Source organism: Elephantulus edwardii, unplaced genomic scaffold (assembly GCF_000299155.1).
Source record: "Elephantulus edwardii isolate Elephantulus edwardi_28Jun2011 unplaced genomic scaffold, EleEdw1.0 scaffold00092, whole genome shotgun sequence".
Taxonomy (NCBI): Eukaryota; Metazoa; Chordata; class Mammalia; order Macroscelidea; family Macroscelididae; genus Elephantulus; species Elephantulus edwardii.
In genome coordinates, this window is record NW_006399842.1 from 5,538,402 (window position 1) to 5,557,545 (window position 19,144).

At 36.2% G+C, this 19,144-nt stretch overlaps 1 protein-coding gene across 1 annotated transcript in view; it reads right to left on the minus strand.

Moving 5' to 3' along the window:
- LOC102859180 (KAT8 regulatory NSL complex subunit 3-like) overlaps window positions 1-17,402 on the minus strand; it is a 26,828-nt gene extending 9,426 nt beyond the window's left edge. Inside the window, exons 1-2 of the mRNA XM_006890752.1 lie at window positions 17,359-17,402; window positions 13,871-14,020 (exon numbers count right to left, since the gene is read on the minus strand). Of these exons, the coding sequence (XP_006890814.1) occupies window positions 13,871-14,020; window positions 17,359-17,402 (194 nt within the window). The remainder of the gene's footprint in view (window positions 1-13,870; window positions 14,021-17,358) is intronic.
- Window positions 17,403-19,144: the final 1,742 nt, after the last annotated feature.

Consider the following 19,144-nt stretch of genomic DNA (forward strand, 5'->3'; position numbering starts at 1 on the left):
AGCTCAAAGGCATCAATTCTCTTTTTATCCTCCTTGGTCAATGCCCAACTCTCTGATGCATAGCAAGTGATTGCGAAGACCATGGCCTGTATCAAACGCACCTTAGTCTCCAGAGAGACACCATTGCTCTTCAGTACTTTGTTATTGTCATTGGCAAGTATTATTAAAAACTCATTCTAGAAAGTTCATGATCCATTTCAACATAATTTTTTCTCTGTATAATAAAATTTTTTAATAAAAATACATTCACTAAACAAAGAACAACAGAATTAAATATATACTTCAATATTTCATTTTTCCTTGGGTGTAAAAATGAATGTTTAACAAAATATATTGCTATGTGACAAAAGTAACAAGAAATTGTGGAAGCATAAAACCTGTTTCTCTCTTTATACATTTTTATTAACATATTTTTGTGCTTTAAGTGAACCCTAACATATAGAAATAGTTTTCCACTCAATAATTCATGCACGAATTGCTCCATGATATTGGTTGTGATCCTTGTGATGGTCAGAAGTCTTTCTGCCTTGCCTCTCTCACCAGGTTCCCTCATTTCTATCCATCTAGTCCCCCTATCTCTCCCAACCTTTTTTTTTTTTGCTTTTGAGTTGATGTTGTTCTTTTGATTCCTTATAATTGTTTCTTCTAAGGTGCATTTTCTTGATGAATATTTTTATTTATTTTATAGACTGTTGTCGTTTTATCATATCTATAGATATTGTGAGTGATAAGATATTATCCATATTCATACAAGGAAGACCTGCTAATGATATTATTATTCAAATATATAATCACAAATGTAGAGCCAAAGAGGAGGAAATTGATAATTTTACCCAATCTTACAGTTTGAAATTGACCAAGCATGCAATCAAGATGTGCTAATGGTAACTGGTGACTGGAACACAAAAGTTGAAAACAATGAGGAAGGAATAGTAGTCAGAAAGTATAACCTGGTGACATAAATGAGACATGAATTAGAATGATTAAATTTTGTATTGTCAATGATTTATTCATTGTGTTTTAGTCACTGTGTTTTTAAAAAACACAGTGACTTTATACATGAGTCTTATCTGATGGACTGCATAGGAATCAGATTGACTATATCTCTGGAAGAAATCATTGTAGAAGCTCATTACCAACAAACTAAACTAGGCCAGGGGCAGACTTTGAGTTACATCATCATTTACTCATGTGCAAGTTCAAATTGAGGGGGAAAAAATTAAAATAAGTCCATTAGAACCCAAATCTCGTCTTGAATCTATTCCAACTTAATTTCAAAATCATTGTAAGAATAGATTTGAAGCATTGAACACCAATGATAGACCAGATGAGTTATGGATGACATCAAGGATATCATCCGTGAAGTGAGGAAAAGGTAATTAAAAAGACAGAGGTTGTTGTTGTTGTTGTTAAGTGCCATGAGTCATAAGCGACTCATAGTTACCCTATGAACGAAAGTCCTGGACACCTCTATAACTTTCATCCTTTCTCCAGGTTCATAGGGTTTTCAGAGGCAAGCTATTATGGAAGTGGATGCCACTCCTGCTTCCAAGCTTGTTTTAATAGGGGAGCTCCACCAAATACTGTCCAACAAAAGACAGAGGAGAAAGAAAAAGCAAAACAAGCACAAAACACAAAAAACCAACCAACTTAAAACAGATGTCAGAAGAGACTCTGAAAATGGCAGTAGAGCATTGAAAAGCCAAAACAAAGAGAAAACATGCTGAAGTAAAAGAGTTGACAGAAGATTTCAAAGGTCAGCTTGAGAAGATGAAGCAAAGTATTATAATGAAATGTGCATGCACACTCATGTTTATTGCAGCTTTATTCACAATAGCAAAGAGTTGGAAACAACCCAAGTGCCTGTCAACAAACAAATGGCTAGAGAAGCTGTGGTATATTCACACAACAGATTACTAGGCTGCATTGAAAAACAAGGAACTTATGAAACATTATACAAAATGGGTGACCCTGGAGGACATTAAGTTGAGTGAAATATCTCAGTCACAAAAGGACAAATATTTCATACGGCCACTGTTGTAAAATGGAACTGACACTGGAGTTGAGGGAAGAATGAGAAAGGGGATAAGTAATGTATACTGCATTGAAGCACATTGAAGCAGATGAGGGAGAAAACTGTTTAAAAGGGATATCTGATTAAGTATTATTGTCATAACAGGAGTCCAGAACGAAGGCTGCATAGTGGAGTGGACTTGGGGGGAGGGATTGTAAAACAATGAAAGAATTTTTCTTTTACTTTCAAAGAGAAGAGCGAATGGCAGGGGAAGGGTGGACAGGGAGCAAAGCGCAACAATGAATGAATGAATGGAAATCCAAAGTCTCTGTAAACGTTCATTAAAATTAATAAAGTAAAATAAAAAGGAAAAAAGATCTAGATGGAGGAAAAAAGAAATGTGCTGAAAGCTGAAATTGGAGAATAAAAGGGAAGAAATAGCTCTACGTTTCTCAAACTAAGAGAACTGAAAAACTAAGCCTCCAATTGCAATATTGAAAGATGAAAAATCCAGGAAATATTAAGAGGTGATGGATAGAATACATGCTGAATTAAAAAATTTCAGAAAGTGCCATATGAGAAGGAGCCAATGGTAATGAAGAAGAAATGTAAGCTGCACTAAAAGCGCTGGCAAAAAATAAGGCCCAGGAACTGATAGGATACCAACTGCTCTGCTTCAGTTAACAGATGTAGCCTCTGGATGCACTTACCAGTCAATGCTAGAAAATTTGGAGGACAGCTGTCTGGCCAATGGATTGGAAGGAGTCAATATTTTTTCTCATTCTCAAGAAAGGTGATCCAGCAGAATGTGAAAAGTATCAAACGATATCATTAATTCCCCAATGCAAGCAAAATAGTGCTGAAGATCATGAAAAAATGGCAAGAACAGTATATAGATGGGGAACTGCCCAAAGTTGAAAGAGAATTTGGAAATAGCAGTGATACCAGGGACATCATTCATTGCTGATGTCATATAGATCACGGCTGAAAGTGAAAAATGCCAAAAAAATGTCTATTTATGCTCTATCAACTATGCAAAGGTACTTGGCTCTGTGAATCATAACAAGTTATGGCTAACATTGAGAAGAATGAGAATCCTAGAGGCCTTAATTGTGTTTATGGGAAATCTATACCTAGATCAAGAAGATGTTTTATGAAAAGAACAAGGGAACACTACATGGTATAAAATTAAGAAGAGACTGCATCAGTGTTATATTCTGTCTATATACTTATTCAATCTGTGTGCTGAGAAAATTGTTCAAGAAGCTTGACTAAGAAGAAGAATGTGGTATCAAGATCAGAGGAAAACTCATCAATAACCTGCATTATGCTGATGACACAAAATTGCTTAATGTAAATGAGGAAGACTTGAAATACTTGTTGCATAATCAAAGAATATAACCTTCAGTATATAATGCATATCAGTGTCAAGAAAACGAAAACAAACTTATTACTGCTGATCCTATAGGCAATATCATGATAGATGGAGAAAAGATTGAAACTGTCAAGAACTTGATCTTATTTGGAGCTATGATTAACACCCTTGGCACCAGCAGTCAAGAAATCAGAAGAAATGTACCAGGAAAATCTGAAGTTAGGGATATCTCCAAATTATTAAGGCACAATGGTGTCAGTTTGAGGAATAAGGTGTGTTTGATTCAGACAATGGTCTTCCTGATCATTTGCTATGCATCTGAGAGCTAGGCAATAAATAAGATTACACAAGAAGAATTTATATTTTGGGGCTGCAGTATTAGAGAAGAGTAGTGAACATCCCATAGACATCCCATGGCCCAAAGAACAAATATATCTTGGAGAAGGTGCAGCTACAGTGATCCTTGCAGTCAAAGAAGATAAAACTTCACCTCACATACTTTGGGAATGTTTCTAGGAGAGGTTATTCCTTGGAAAGGGCTATCATGCTTGGAAAAGCAGAGGGTCATGAAGGAGAGGAAGACACTCAACCAGGTGGATTGATACAGTGACTGCTGCAATGGGCTATAGTGTGTCAGGTGGTATGAGGATGGCAGAGGTTAGGACAGAGTTCAGATCTGTAGTTCAAAGGGTCGCTATGGGTCAAACTTGACTCGATGATATGGAATAACAAGAGTGATTTCCGTTCTGAATTAAAGGTCATCTTAAGACAATAATGTTAGGGTCACTTGAGTTTCTCTATGAATAAATCAAAAACACTGAACTTTATTTTGTGAATCTAAATTTCGTTCTATATTTTTCATATCCTCTAACTGAAACCTTCTTTTGTGTAAGAGTGGTTGGTAGTGGTAGTCAGTCACCATCAAGTTCTAGTTTCAAGTTAATGGAGGTTGTAATTTATGTGGACCATTAGACCTTTGGATAAATTACTTGCTTGAACTGGGACATTAGTTTTCTTTTGACTTTGCTATTATTAGAAAGAGACCAATAATTATAACTTACATGGCAGGTTACCAGCTTTTAAGACTCCAGACATCAAAATAACTAAACTATGATGTAGAACACTATCTTTAGAAACTTTATGCCAATTAACCTCCATGTCCCCAGAGACCACGACTCATACTCTTCATGGCTAGTCTCAATCAGACTGGTAGGCCTAGTATTTTTTAAAAAATGTTTTTTGCTTTATTTCACATTTATTCCCCAGTGTATCAATAATCTACTACTAAGATCTCCTTTATTCAGAGAGATAGCTGGGTACCATCTAGTTCTTCTGGTCTCAAGATAATTTAAGGTGAGGTTCAAGTGGTGCATTAGTTTTTTTTTACTAATTGTTTCAATACATCTTTTCTTCTCTCTTCTTTGCTCCTGACAGAGACAAATAGTTGTATCTTTAATGAATGCTCAAAATCCTTTCACTACTTAACAAATTAGGATGTAAAACGTCTTTGTCAACTATGTGATGTTAATTGACCTTGATGTTCCTTAAGACTGTGAAAGATGTGAAACATGAGAATCAAAAGGTTAACACACTTTCCTAAGTCAGAGAAGTTTATAACTTGTATAGTTAAAATTTCCATTGAAGGCAGTTGAATTCCATTTACTTCCTTAGACGGTAAAAGGAAGAGAAAGAGTCAAGAATTTTCAACACTTTGAAATTTAGAAATAGGACACCAGAATACTTCTCTTTTCTTCTCTACCTTCTCATCATTTCATCTTCTCTTTTTTGGTCGATGATTAGAAAATCTATTTATGTTCCTTAAGGATTATTCACATGTTCACTCCCACCTCATCTCAAGTCTAAGGATTGTTGGCAGGAAAAGCAGCACACCTGTTCCTCTTTTTTTCCGCACTTTTCCCCCCTTCTCATTTATATTAGCATCTGAAGCTGCCATACTTTGTTAACTCTTTACCATGATCCTTAACTGAAGGAAATATACTGCAAACTCTTTGCTGTTACTATGGTGACTATGATGTCATAAGGTGACACTACATGTTGGGGTGAGCAAAATGATAAATTCTTTTTAATCTAAAATATTAACTTCATGGAAATATGAAATGCTAAATGTTAAGGTAGAAAAGAAATGAAGTTATGCAAAAACTCAACATTAGTGCATATTTTTCTTCTTAGTAATTGAGTTGGACTTGACAACTTCCATATGGTCTTTCTCTGCTCTAAGATTTTATAATTATAGGAGAAAATGAATAATTGCATTTCTCAGAAAGAACCAGCATCATTGGTTTAAGATTGAGAGTTATGATTTAAATAAGACTGTGAGTTTTACAGCAGAATGGCCTTCAGGAAAAATTGTTCTGATCTAAGCTCTGTTCAGTTGAACGTCTGTGAGTCCTTTTACCTTAACATAAGTACCACCATTTATTATATAAGAATGGAAACCCCTGGATTATGAAGATGCTGTAACTAATGAATAAGGAAACATGCTTAAGACATTTGGTACATAGCAGTTCTACCTAAATTGTACTTTCTTAACATTACTTTCTTGTAAGAAGATATTATTTCAAAAGATGATTTCAGACAAGCCATTTCACTTTTTATATATAACAATTTTATTTTCGTTTATAAAAATGAGAAAACTCAGACAAAAATGAAGATATATAAAAGAACATGAATAAGCTGTTTTTCTAATTTAGGCATCACCTCATCTGGTGAGCGGTGTAAAGCATGGATGCCATGTTATGGTTGATAGAACTTTATGGGAAATTATATGTCAAAGAGGGATGAAAGCAGCCGATAAAGCCTGAAAGAGGCCTAAATAGGAGTTATGGACAAACAAATACCAGCAAGGAATCATGGGAAATTGAGATGGTGGACTTAAACTATTTTCCTTGTCAGGGAGGCTTTATATTTTGATAATGGAAAACTGTTAAAGATGTGAAGAATCTGGGTTTTGATGCATTTGATGAGCCAAATTTTGAGCAAAGGATTAGGATTTCATATTTGAGAAGCAGGTTTTGTGACAACACCTATTGTAAAGCTTCCACTGGAAGAGAGCTTCCTGGGTGCTCATGGGACGGAAGAGTAAACTTAAGGACCTCTGACAGCACTGTGGTATCGAGCTAGTGACCGACTAGTTGTGCCAAAGTAAAAGGATGAGCAGATTTGTTTTCCATTCAAAGATGGCATTGAAAATCCTTGAAAGTTTACCTCCTTTACAATTGGTCACTGAGTCAGAATCAGTGTTTTCAATAAGCATGGAAAAACTGGAATGTTAATTATACAAAAAGAGAAAATGAATAAAAAATAGAGACAACACTAAAGAATTTAGAGCATATGATCCCAGGAAACAATAGATGCACATCTGTTATTGTTCTCTTTAAACATACAATTAAAAATTCACGCTAAATATAAAAAATAGCAAATAAAACAAAATATTTAAGCCTTGTTAATGATCTTTGGTAAGTAGGATTATGCTGACTAGGGGAAGTGAACCAGTACTTCAGATCAGGTGGTGTTGCTGGTTGGACCGAGATCATTGGATCTTCTATTGATCCTTAACCGAAGGAAATGTGCTGCAGACTGAAAGACGAGGCAGAGAGCCATTCTCAGATTTCTGGGAACATTATATATCCCAAAAAGATAAGACTAGCTTTATTTGCATCAGAAGTCAGGAATAGGCCTACTGATGAAAGTTAATGGAGTATGAACTTTAGATAGAATATTTTTAGAATTAAAGTTTCCAGTGAGTTGGTGTGAAACCTGAACAGGGACTGAATTCTCTCTCCATTACTGGATATATTTACTCTAAAGTTCAGAAACGTGCTGGGATATTTATGTTGGGCTAATGGCATACATTACTGGATATATTTATTCTAAAGTTCAGAAACGTGCTGGGTGTTTCTGTTGGACTAATGGCATAATGGTAAGAAGAGTTGAACTGTAATTCCAAAGGCAATAGTTCAAATTGACTAACTGCTCTGTGGGAGAAGGATGGACAATCTCCTCCTGTTTGATTTACTGCCTCTCAAAACCCACTGGAGAGTCGTGACACATGACAATAGCAACAACAGCAACAACAATAACAACAGTGTATTAAAGAGTCCATGTATTAAAAATGATGTTCAACTCTTGATGGAAAGTTTGGAAGTTTATGTCCATCCAGAAATGCCTAAGAAGAGAAGGCTGGTGATGTGCTTGAGAAATCAGACATTGTAAGCTCTCTGGAGCACAGCACTGTTCTACTCTGATACACATAAAGTCGTTATAAGCTGAATTCCACTGAAGGACAACATATTTTTTTTTTTTTCAGCACATTAAGTTAGGGAATACACTGACAGCAAGAGGAATTAGGAAATAGCTGCACAAACTCAAGGTCAGTTCTCTGATCTTGGGGAAGCATTTTACAGTTGTTTAGGTATTTTGGCTTTGCCCTTTACAACACAGTTCACCATTGATGAATACACAAAAATATACACAATGAAAATTTCTGTATAACTGAGTTTGTTTTCTGCCAGTCTTAACTTAAATGGAAAGATTTATATCTTTTATGAATCTTAAGAAAATAGCGTCTTTGATTGACTATGATAGGTGTTATTTATAGATGATGTAGGGGATAGGGTAGCAGCTGGATAGTGTAGAAATGAAAAATAGTCCATCCGTGATAAAAATAGTTCCACATGAATTCATTAATTAGCCAGAATCACATAAGAGTCACACTGTTGATATCCAAAAGTACATTGGTGATATTGAAGGCTGAGTAGGGAACATCTAAACAAAGTAAAACCAGCCTAAAATGAATATCACAAATACCTTTGCCTAGTTTAACAGCCTTGCAATAGGGGTTCAATGTTGAGAGTAACACTGGCCAAATGTGGTTGATGGGAATTTCGTGCCTCATAAATTATAGACTTGATCATTTGTGGAAATGCTCTAATGTGTTTTAAAAATTTTATTGGTATCATTACAAAAATAAGCACACTGTTAAGCTGATCACCTTTAACTATAAGCCAGAAAAATGCTGGTAGACAAATAAGAGATAAGCATTATGGGTATTTTAAGCTCTACTCTGACCTTCTAGTTTTGTGAATGATCCAAGAATTTCAGTTTATAGTGCCTGTGTCACCTTTAAGACTTGGAGCTATAGCTTCCCTGGAAGCAATTGAATGTTCAAGCAGGTGTGTAACCTGATCAAATAATTCTCTTCTCTAGACTTCAATGTCCCAGTTGGGACAGGGTTAGTCCTCTCAACATCTAGCCAGAAGTATATAAAACAGAGCCACAGGCAAATGTCTTAAACCCTAAAACCAGAAATCCCAACCTGTAATCTAGGACCAATCTTTCTGGTTCTCTGAAGCTGTCTATTTATACAGCTGACTACTTGCTTCCATTTGTTTTTACTAAAACTTAAGAAGCCTTAAGACTAAATTATTGTGTTGCAATCCTTCAGTCAGTCCTCATTCATTCAACAAATATATGCTAAGTATGGACATAGATTAATAAACTGTTTTTGAAAAGGGCCAAAAAGGTAAATGTCTTAGGTTTACAGAACCTAACATCTTGGTTGTATTTACTTAGCTCTGCCACTTTAATGTGAAAGCAGCCATCGGCATCATGTCATTCAATGGGAATGGCTGTGTTCCAGGAAAAGTTAATCTTCACCAGTAGATGGAAGTCCAAATTTGACCCATAGGCTATAGTTCGCCAACCATTCAACTGTGTGTTGGACATTTCAACATGAATAAAGTTTTACATTTGACATTAGAGTTCAAACTCTCTAGCTCACCTGTTTATGCATTATATATTGCTTTTCTCTTGCTGCAACAGTAGAGTTGAATAAATGCTAGAAAGACCTTATCATTCATAAAGCCTCAAATGCGTATTTATTCTATCCTTTGCAGGAAAAAGAAATGCTAATCTCTGACCTAGAAAAATAACTAAATTTTAACCAGATAAAAACATTGTACTGTTAATTTACAATGTCTAGTTAATGTGATAATTACCAAAAAACCCCCACACCCAATATAGTTATCATTGTTTATAGTTTGCATAGTCAGAGGTCGTTTACCTGAGCCATATAGCTATTGTTGTGTACCGTTGAACTGGAATCGATGCATAGCTAACCCTCCAGCGGATTTTCAGACGCAATTAATCGCACAGGAGGAGATTTGCCTATCCTTCTTCCGCGGAGCAGCTGGTGGCCTGGAACCACATTCCTTTGGGATTTCAGTGCAGCTTCTTACCACTAGGCCACCAGAGCTCCCTCATATATTATTATTAGAATGTGAGAATTCAAAGCTACGCCCCCATGTCACCAAAATGCCTCCTAATTAATCTGAATCCTAAAGGGTGAATATGGAATTTACCGAGTCGGAAGAAAAGCATTTGAGGCAAACCAAGCAGCCTTTGCAAATGTGTGGACACATAAAACATATTTAAGGAACAGGGTATGGGTGGAGACTAGTGCAAGAAGAGTAACGGGGCTGTGTTAAGAAAAATCTCAAACGTCAGAAGGCAGTTCGCCCTTGCTAGTTCATAACCAGCACTGGTTGGTACGGATAAGCCATTTAGTGATGATGAAATTACAACACTGGATAATTACTAAGTTTATTAAATATTTGCATTGCATGACACTGTCTTTTCAAGATGTGAGTGGAAACCAGTAAAGGCAAAGCCAGTCCAACTTATTGTTCAGATCCTTTATTTAAATGAACAGTGCTGCTTCATCCTACTCATATGACTAATGTAATGACTCACTTCTGATAAATGGCCAAAATAGTAGTCTGCAAGGGCTATTATGAAATTAGAGATTTGGCTTATTTCAAAGGTACCAGGAGTTGTTATTTTAAAATAAGAATAGAAACACCGTGATATTGACTCTAGGGGCACTGTCAAGTGTTTAAAAATGTCTTAGTTGCTGTTTGTAATGTAGGTCAGTCAACATTAAGCATTATCAATCTATCATTCGTGCTGTCTAGAAAGGGAGATTGAGGCCACCAAGGGAAGGTTCCGTCCTGTGTCACAGACTTGCTGAACATTGGTGTGGTACCCGGTTTGCTGCATGGACAGTGTTCTGGGTGGCTTAGAATACTCAACCCCACTGGTCTAGGGAGCTTACTGATGGTTGAACCATTTGAGTGCACAGATGGAATTCTGCTCAAGGACTTCAAAGGGCAAGTTGTGGCCTTTTCTAGAAAGGATGCTTAGTAGAAAGATGGAGCACTTCCACAGAGAAAGCTTAGAGCATCAAGCTGCGAGAAAATACAGTTCTCCCCTGAAAGTATGGAAAGCCTTTTCATGAATTAGAAATGACTGTGGAATGATCTGAGTCAGATGGGAGCTTACAACTTGCTCATCAATTTCCCCCCTAAGGAATATCTTAGGACTAAAAAAGAAGGAACTCTTTATTTTAAAAGAGAATAAGTTTTGTTTTTAAACAGAATAGACTTCATAGGGGTTTAGGGAAGTATAGCTCAGAATGGATCTAAAAGCTCAAAATGTTCTTGAAATCCTTTGTGTTGCATTATAATTTGGTGCAATTTTTTCATTAAATTAAAAAATCTATGTTTGTATGAATCTTGGATTTGAAATACTATTATGCTATAAAACCTATACTATTCTAATCTGAGAAACACATTGGTATCATGTAATGATTCAGATAATAACATCTTAGCACTAAACTCTTGGAATCACCCTTTCTGATTATTATCTAGAGCAGTTGCTGACTACACTAAGGTCAATTTATATCTTCTAATTCTGAACATCTATGTGCTCAGCCTTTAAGGAATCCTTATATAAGTACATTCCCAAATGAATGATGTGCTTACCTCTTACTGTCAAAGCAATTACTGTGATCAAATGAAAAAATATTTTATGATATATGCAATATGTTTTGAAAGAAGGGTAATATTTTAGATGATAAGCACGCAGAAATTTTATTCCACAAAATTCTATGATCTTAGAGATTTTGTTTCATTCTCTGAGCTTCAAATTTTTTTAAAGGAAAAAATACATCTTTCTCTGTTGCTACAGTCATTTAAAAACATAAGGATCAGGAACAACATTCCTCTTTTGCCACAATACCTGGTGCCTGTACTAGGAAGAACATGTGTAGAAAATGATTTCGAATGAGTCTGTTGGGTGTTACGTTACTAACCCAAAGATCTTGCCATCTCTGGTGGTTCAAATCCTTCTTCCGCAGGAGAAGGATGGGTAATCTTCTTTTTTGTAATTTACAGCCTCTGAAAACACACTGGCAGATCAACTATAAGTAAGGCCTGACTTAACAATGAGCCTTTATATTTTGTTTTGTTTTCCAAAGAAATAAGTGGTCATAAGCAGAGTTGAGAGTTGAGGGTTAATGGATTCCAGGGTTAAGATACAAACTGAATGAACAGTCAACCACCAATTTTTTTCCTTTTTTTTTGTTGGCTCCAGGAAGCTTATGAAACACAAGGCATTCTAGAACTCAATCTACTGAGCTGAGAGTCTGCATTTCTCAGACATATAATCTACATACCCCAGATAACACAGATTGCCAGCCCTTTGTCCACAGATTAGTCTTCCCAGTTAAACTCTCTTTAAATTCAGGAAAAAACATCCCTTTTACTTCTTTTCAGTGATTGGGGGCGGGGGGGAAGCAACAACTTCACTGTTGAGATGCCCTCCAAACCTAGAATTAATAGTTGGTAAGCACTGATGTTCAAAGTCTCTTCATATAAGTGTCGCACACAGCCACATCCACCCCTTCTACAAGAAATCTTTAGAGGAAGGAGAGCTAATTATTTATTTCTCCCTAGGAGAAGGTTGAAGCCCAGGAGATGTTCAATTGCTGAAGTCCTTTATCCACTCTAGGCAATAGGGACTTAAAGCAAGTTACTGAGCTTACATGTAGTTCTCTTCCCTAGAAAAACATTGTCTCTGGGCAGCTCACAGCATGTACTAAGCCATCAAAGTACTGGCAAAGTCTTTACTAGACATCAACTTGGTAGAATGTATTAATAGAAGCTGTATTTCATATACTGAATGCACATAAAAAGTGCAACTCTATTTATAAAATTTTCTGCGTGCTAGTTCTCCCAACATGTTCCACTTCTCAAACTGAGCAGATGGGTTCTCTTGTTTCCCACTTTGGAAGCTCTGGAGGCCTTTGAATTTTAAGAGAGATGTATATATTTGGGTTCCTTATTATATGAGTCTGCATTGCTTAAGTTCAGAGAGTTAAGGCTGTGTGTATGTAAGTCTTCCTTCACCCCAAAATTAAAATGTTTATTAAAACAAGTTAATCTTCACCAAGGTGTTCTGACTTGTCCCTTTTTCATTCTGTCAAAATAGTGGCTTGTTGTTGTTTAGGCTGTCATAGATTTTGCAAAATATTTTGAACATTTACAACCTAATGAGATACAATGCACATCACCTGCAAAACAAAATCGATCAGTTCTAGAATATTATGAAGTTGATGACAGTGATGCTGAGGTTTTCTTCAAGTGAATTCTAAGCCATTGGTAAATGAAGATTTGACTGAGTTAGACCAATTAACAATTGAAAAAGAGAAAATCAACAAGGAAGATGATTAGTGACTTCAAAAGAGAAATATTTGAATATGAAAGGAGAAGGAGAAGCCTTGGGGGAAAATGATGAATCTCTCAAATATTTTTACAAAAATTATCTTCCTCCTAATCATGATATGAAAGTTAAATGCAAAGTGAAGGATTTCATTTCATCTGATCATACAATTTTGTCAGAAAAATTACTGTTAAAAAATCAAGACCTGGCTCATTTTCTGCTCATTTTACAAATTAGCATGCCGTTAAAATTATCAAATAAATTCTGGCTTTATAGGCTAAAATAAACTTAGATTCATAAATTTTAGTTTCATTTGCCAAACTGAACTTCTTGCATACTTTTAAAAAAATGAGCTATGGTTCTATTTTGAGTAAATTTGATTTTAGAGAGCACATTGTGTGTTAGTTAAGTTAGTGAAGGTAGTCAATTTTGTGTGCGAAACTGCGGACTAGGATGCCTGTGTCTGAATGCACGTTCAGCTCCTGTATAATGTGGACTGGTTAATCAACTTCTCTGTGCCAAGGTTTCCTTATCTAAAAAAATCACGTAACAGCCCTGTATGAATCAAACACTTGAGAGCAAAGAGAATATTTTATTGAAAGATTTCTGGTCCATTTTCTGAGATGAAGCTTGTCTATTTTCTTCACTGGTTATGAGGGGATACTTTCTAAGCATGGAAGGCTATTTATTTCTTTTTATACCCTCTTCTTCTTGAAACCAAGCTTTGCTCATTTTCTAGCTATTCTTTTCTTTGCTCCACTACCAATCATTTCCACATTAAATTCCCTCAGTAGGGAGTTATCCTATAGTTGTAAGAGGGATTTTTTTTTACCCACTGATGTTTCTCTTTCTATGCCCATTTAGAAAGATTTGGTTTTATCAGTGTCTTAATTTATGCCAACCTCCATGCTCTCTGGTCTACTTGTAGCATTTCAGTTAAGGTTACCAAAATCATTAATCCTTGCATAGGCATTTCCACCTCTGATTTAGCATCACCATCATCATCATCATCACCATCACCATCACCTTTATCCTTTATTGCCTGCTGCCATCTGTTAGACAATGAAACACAAATTGCAGTCCATACATTAACCAACGCAATTCTTGCACAAAAGAATGAGAAAGAATTTTTGTCTCCATTTTTTGATTGAGATCATTGAGCTGTGTGGGACTAGGAAATGTCATGGAGGTCTCCTAGGAGTAAAGTGCAGGAATTCACACTTGTCTTTCTGGCTTCTTACTTCTTTCTTGATCGTGCCTTCTTAACCACAGCATCACGTGAGCTCATGAGATGGATTTCTGTGCATTCAATTTTTCTTGTGTCTAAGAATAATAAATACCATGTGATTTGAGCATGTTAAGGCAGTGTGGGATTCACTTTGAGTTCTTGTTAAATCTTCTAAAGTTCAGTAGACATAAGAGAGACAGAATGCATAGAAGAGTGTGGGCTTTCAAGTGCCAGCTTTGAAATCTGGTCCTGCAACTCACAAGCTGTGTAGCCTTGAGCAATTTGCTTAGTTCTCTCATTTGTAAAATGTAGTGGATGCTGTCCAGTGAACTACGACGCACAGGGTCTCCATGAACAGCAAATCAAAACCTTGCCCTATCCTGTGCCATTCTCACGATCTTGCCTTCATGCTCCAGCCTACTGTTGCAATCTACATTTACTGCTATAAAATGTGAGATAACAAATTAATTACCTTGTAAAATGATTGTAAAAATAAAACGAGTTCTTAGAATGACACTCACTGCAGTGAGGGTGGAACTCATAGCTGATCTTCCATGAGGTTTCTGAGGCTGTAAATCCCATAGGGGATTTCCTGTACAGGACATAGAAATACTTCTTGTTGTATATCATCGAGTCAGAAACAACTCATAGCTGACCCTCTCATGGGTTTTCAGAGGCAGTAAATGGCATGGGAGGAAATTGCTCTCCTTCACCCCCACCCTCAGACCCCACTCAGAGCAGTTGGTGGGTATGAACCTCTTTCTTTCAGGTTTTCATTGCGGTTTTTTACCACTAGGCCACCAAGGCTCCCTTAAATATAGTATTAAATACTGTATGTATTAAAGCTACATGTGTCTCTCTGTGTTAAATATAGTATTTAAGCTTTTGGCTCTAGTGGCCTAGATACCAACTCCGGGTAACAGATCTAAAGTATGTGAGATGGCATCTTGCCCTTTTTACTTCTAAGGAGCATTCTGGCTACATTTCTCCCCCAAACAGACTTAAATGTTCTTTTGGCAGTCCTTGCCTTAGTCACTACTGTCCATCAAAGGCATCATTCTCCTTTGGTTTTCCTTAGCCATGTCTAATATTGTCACAAATATGAAGCAACTGAAAATACTGCAGCTTAGGGAAGGCATATGATAGTCTTCAAAGTAACATTTTTGTTCAATGCAATATGCTGTTTGATTTCTTTATGGCTGCTTCATTGTTTGTAGATCTAAAAGATACAAACCCTTAATAACGCAAATCTCTCTGTTTATGATAAACTTGCTTATCAGTCATGTTGTGAGGATTTTTGTTCTCTTTATGTTGATGTATGGTCCACACTAAGAGTTTTAGTGTTTTATATTCATCAGTAGTCTTTTCTTTGTAATTTTTAGCAAATAATATTATACCATTCGTATCATAGGTCCATCTGTATCATAAGTTGTTAACGAGTCTTCCTTCAGTCCTGATCCTGTGTTCTTCTTAATATAGTATAGGTTCTTGAATTATTTGATGAACATAGAGGTTGAATAAGTATGGTGAAAGAATTTAGAGTTGTGATAGGTATCTGAAGAAATAAAAAAAAAACAGAGAAACTATAAAATATCCAATAATTTACATCAAATATCCAAGAAAGAAAAAAACAAAATAAGCAAAGGTAAAGCCATATCTCCCTACTTTTTAAAGAAACTTTTGCTTTCTGGTATTAAAATAATCAAATCTAATACAGCTTTTATTTCCAGAATCAGACTCAGTTGGTGGAAATAGTGGTTTATTTTTTTTTTTAAGTGATTCACTTATATGCAACACTAGTTTTCTTTTGACTAGTTCTCTATCACTACAGCTGCTAGGGAGGTCAGAATACTATTTTGAGTCACAATTGGTAAGCACATAAGATCTTCAGCATTTGAATTCTCCCTGATCTTGAATTTTTATATACATTTTGGGCTCTTTGTAAGTTTAACCGATTTAGATTTTCTTTTTCATTGTACATCTTTTAGTAAACATCCTCATATTTTCAATGGAGTAAAACAGGATATAAATGAGTTAATATAGTGAGGATTGTTGTAATCTTTGAAATCCCATAGTTCCTTGTATTGTTTAGGTATATATTATAAATTGAATTAAATTTTCATACCCATGTCCAACTATTGTTTACCTTTGTAGATAGTGATTTCTTGTTGTCCAACCTAATATTGTCTTAAGAAGGATTTGTTTTACTTAAAACAGTCTCCATTCTGATGAATTAATAATGAGGAGGGGGAGAGATAGATAATTTTTTATTTCTTTGAAAATCATAATGACATATCCTGATTATCTGTTCTTTTCTTGGCTTGTCAATAGTGGCTGTTTATTCAACAAATATTATACCTGCCTGCTTCAGCTTTGATGTGACAGGCGGCTGATGCCTGGAAGCACTGTTATTTCCAAGTACATTTCATATTTAATTTATTACATGTCTCTCCATTACTGCTTTTATTGATGAACTCTACAGTGTAAAATGATTATTTGTTAAAGATTTCACAGTACTTTCTTTAAATTTTATAGCTATCAAAAAAATCCCTCTCTAAAGGCATTTGCAAGATGAGATGTGAGATAAAGAACTTCACGGGATTACGGATCTGTTCTGCTTACTCTCATCATCCCTTGCTTCACATAAATAGAGTGGTCTTATTTTTCATATAAGCTTTCATTTAGAAAACAGATAAAATAGATTTGGTACATTTCCATGAATATTGGGAATACACTATCAGTCAGGCTGAAGGAAAAAATAATAAAAAGATAAAAGCAGAAAGAATGTTTTCCGATTCTGAGGATCAGTCTACAGGTTGTGCAGAGAAGCCCACATAGACTCTTTGCGGTGACCCAATATGTGCTCAGTGTCCACTTCCTAATTGAAGGTCATGTCTCCTTTTAATAAACATTTTCTACAATTCTTCACTGTCATTGGTAATTTGAAAAAAAAAATCAACCCAAACAACCCACAATAAATGCAGTGACTAGATAGTAAAAAATGGTACGTGTTGATTTTTTTTTTATTTTAATGAACATTTACAGAGATTTTGGATTTTCATTCATTGTTGCACTTTTCTCTCTGCCCACTCCCCCACCCCCAGTTCGCTCTTCTCTTAGAAAAGTAAAGGAAAAATTCCTTCACTGGTATACAATCCTCACCGCACCCCCGACGCCCCGAGTATACTCAGCTCTGCAACCTTCATTCCGGACTCTTATGATAATCAAAATGCCCTATAATATATTGTTTTTTATAAAAAATTTATTTGTTGTTGTTGTTGATTGTCATCGAGTGAAGCATGACTCATATATAAAGACGTTATGAACAAAGTATCGGAAACCTTTCTATAACTATAGTCGTTTCTCCAGGTTCATAGTTTTCAGAGCCATGTTGTTTAGGTAGTGGATGCCAGATGAAGAAAAATGAAACGTAAAGGGCTAAAAAGTCTTCCCTAAAATTAGACCAAGGAATCTGACAAAAAATCTATTACTCTTTCCAAGGTCTTAGTTGTATTCCATGAAACCTTCATTCATCTATTTTACATTCATCTATGGTACATCTCTGACACACCCATCCCGATTGCCCCAGTCACTGAATCAATCCACCTCATAGAGGGTCTTCCCCTCCTGTGCTGTCCCTCTGCTCTACCCAGCATCATGTCCCTCTCCAGAGGCAATGCGATTGGCACAGGATAGGGTTTAGGGCTGTTGTACATAGGGTCACTATGAGTCGCAAACAACTCGACGGCACATAACAACAACAATTGTACATCTATTTTAATAGCAGCATTCACATAAGATTACTATGAAGCCCTAAGGAAGAACAATTTCATAAAATACTGTGTAACAATGGATCTGACTGTAGTCTATAATATGGACTGAAACTCAAAATCAAGAAAATGAAGATTTTCACCATTGGGCCTCTTATTGTAGCACCATGATAGGTGGAGAAGAGACTGATACTGTTAACAATTTTAGCTTGCTAGGCTCCACAAGCAACACTATTGGCAGCATCAGTCAAGAAAATAGAGGACAAGTTAGGAAAATCTGCTGTCAGTAACCTTTTTGGAGTACTAAAGAGCAATGATGTCAGTATAGTGACTAAGGTGTACCCGATCCGTGCCATGGTCTTTGCAATTACTTGCTATGAATCAGAGGTGGACAATACCAAAGATGACAGATGAAGATTCGAGTTTCTTGAATTGTGATGTTGAAGAAGAATACTGAACATGACATGGACTGTCAAGAGAACTAACGGATATGTCTTATAGAGGATGATATCAAGCTGTTCCCTGGAGGTAAGGTTTTTGAGGCTATGTTTCACATACTTTGTCTACATTGTCAAGAGAGAATAGACCTCAGAGAAGGATATCATGCTTGGAAGAATGGAGGGACAGTGCAGGAGAGGAAGACCTTGGATGAGATGGATTGACAGAGTAACTCAGTTAATGAGGATAGGTGTGTCAAAGACAGTGTGATTGGCCCAGAATAGAGCAAGGTTCAGAGCTATTGGACATACAGTCGCTACGAGTTGTAGTCAACTGCCCAGCACCTAACAACAACTGTGTAACATGGGAGCATTAACTCAGGGCATAAACTCAGCCTCATAAGGACAAACACTGCATAAAACCAGTATTGTAAAAATAAAAGGATAGCTAGTATGATATTATGAAGCACCATCTGACATACTTTGGGCACGTGGCCAGAAGGGGCCAGTCCTTGGGTACAAACATCATGCTTGGCTGGGTGGAGGGATAGCATAGGAAAGGAAGATCCTGGATGAGATGGATTGGTACCGTAACTTGGGTAATGGGGTTAAGTGTGTTGGAGACTGTGAGATTGGCTCAGGATAGGGAAGAGTTCAGAGGTATTATGTGTAGGGTCTCCATGAATCGTAATTAACTTGATGCCATATAACAACAGTAAGATGTTTATAAATGTCCAAAAG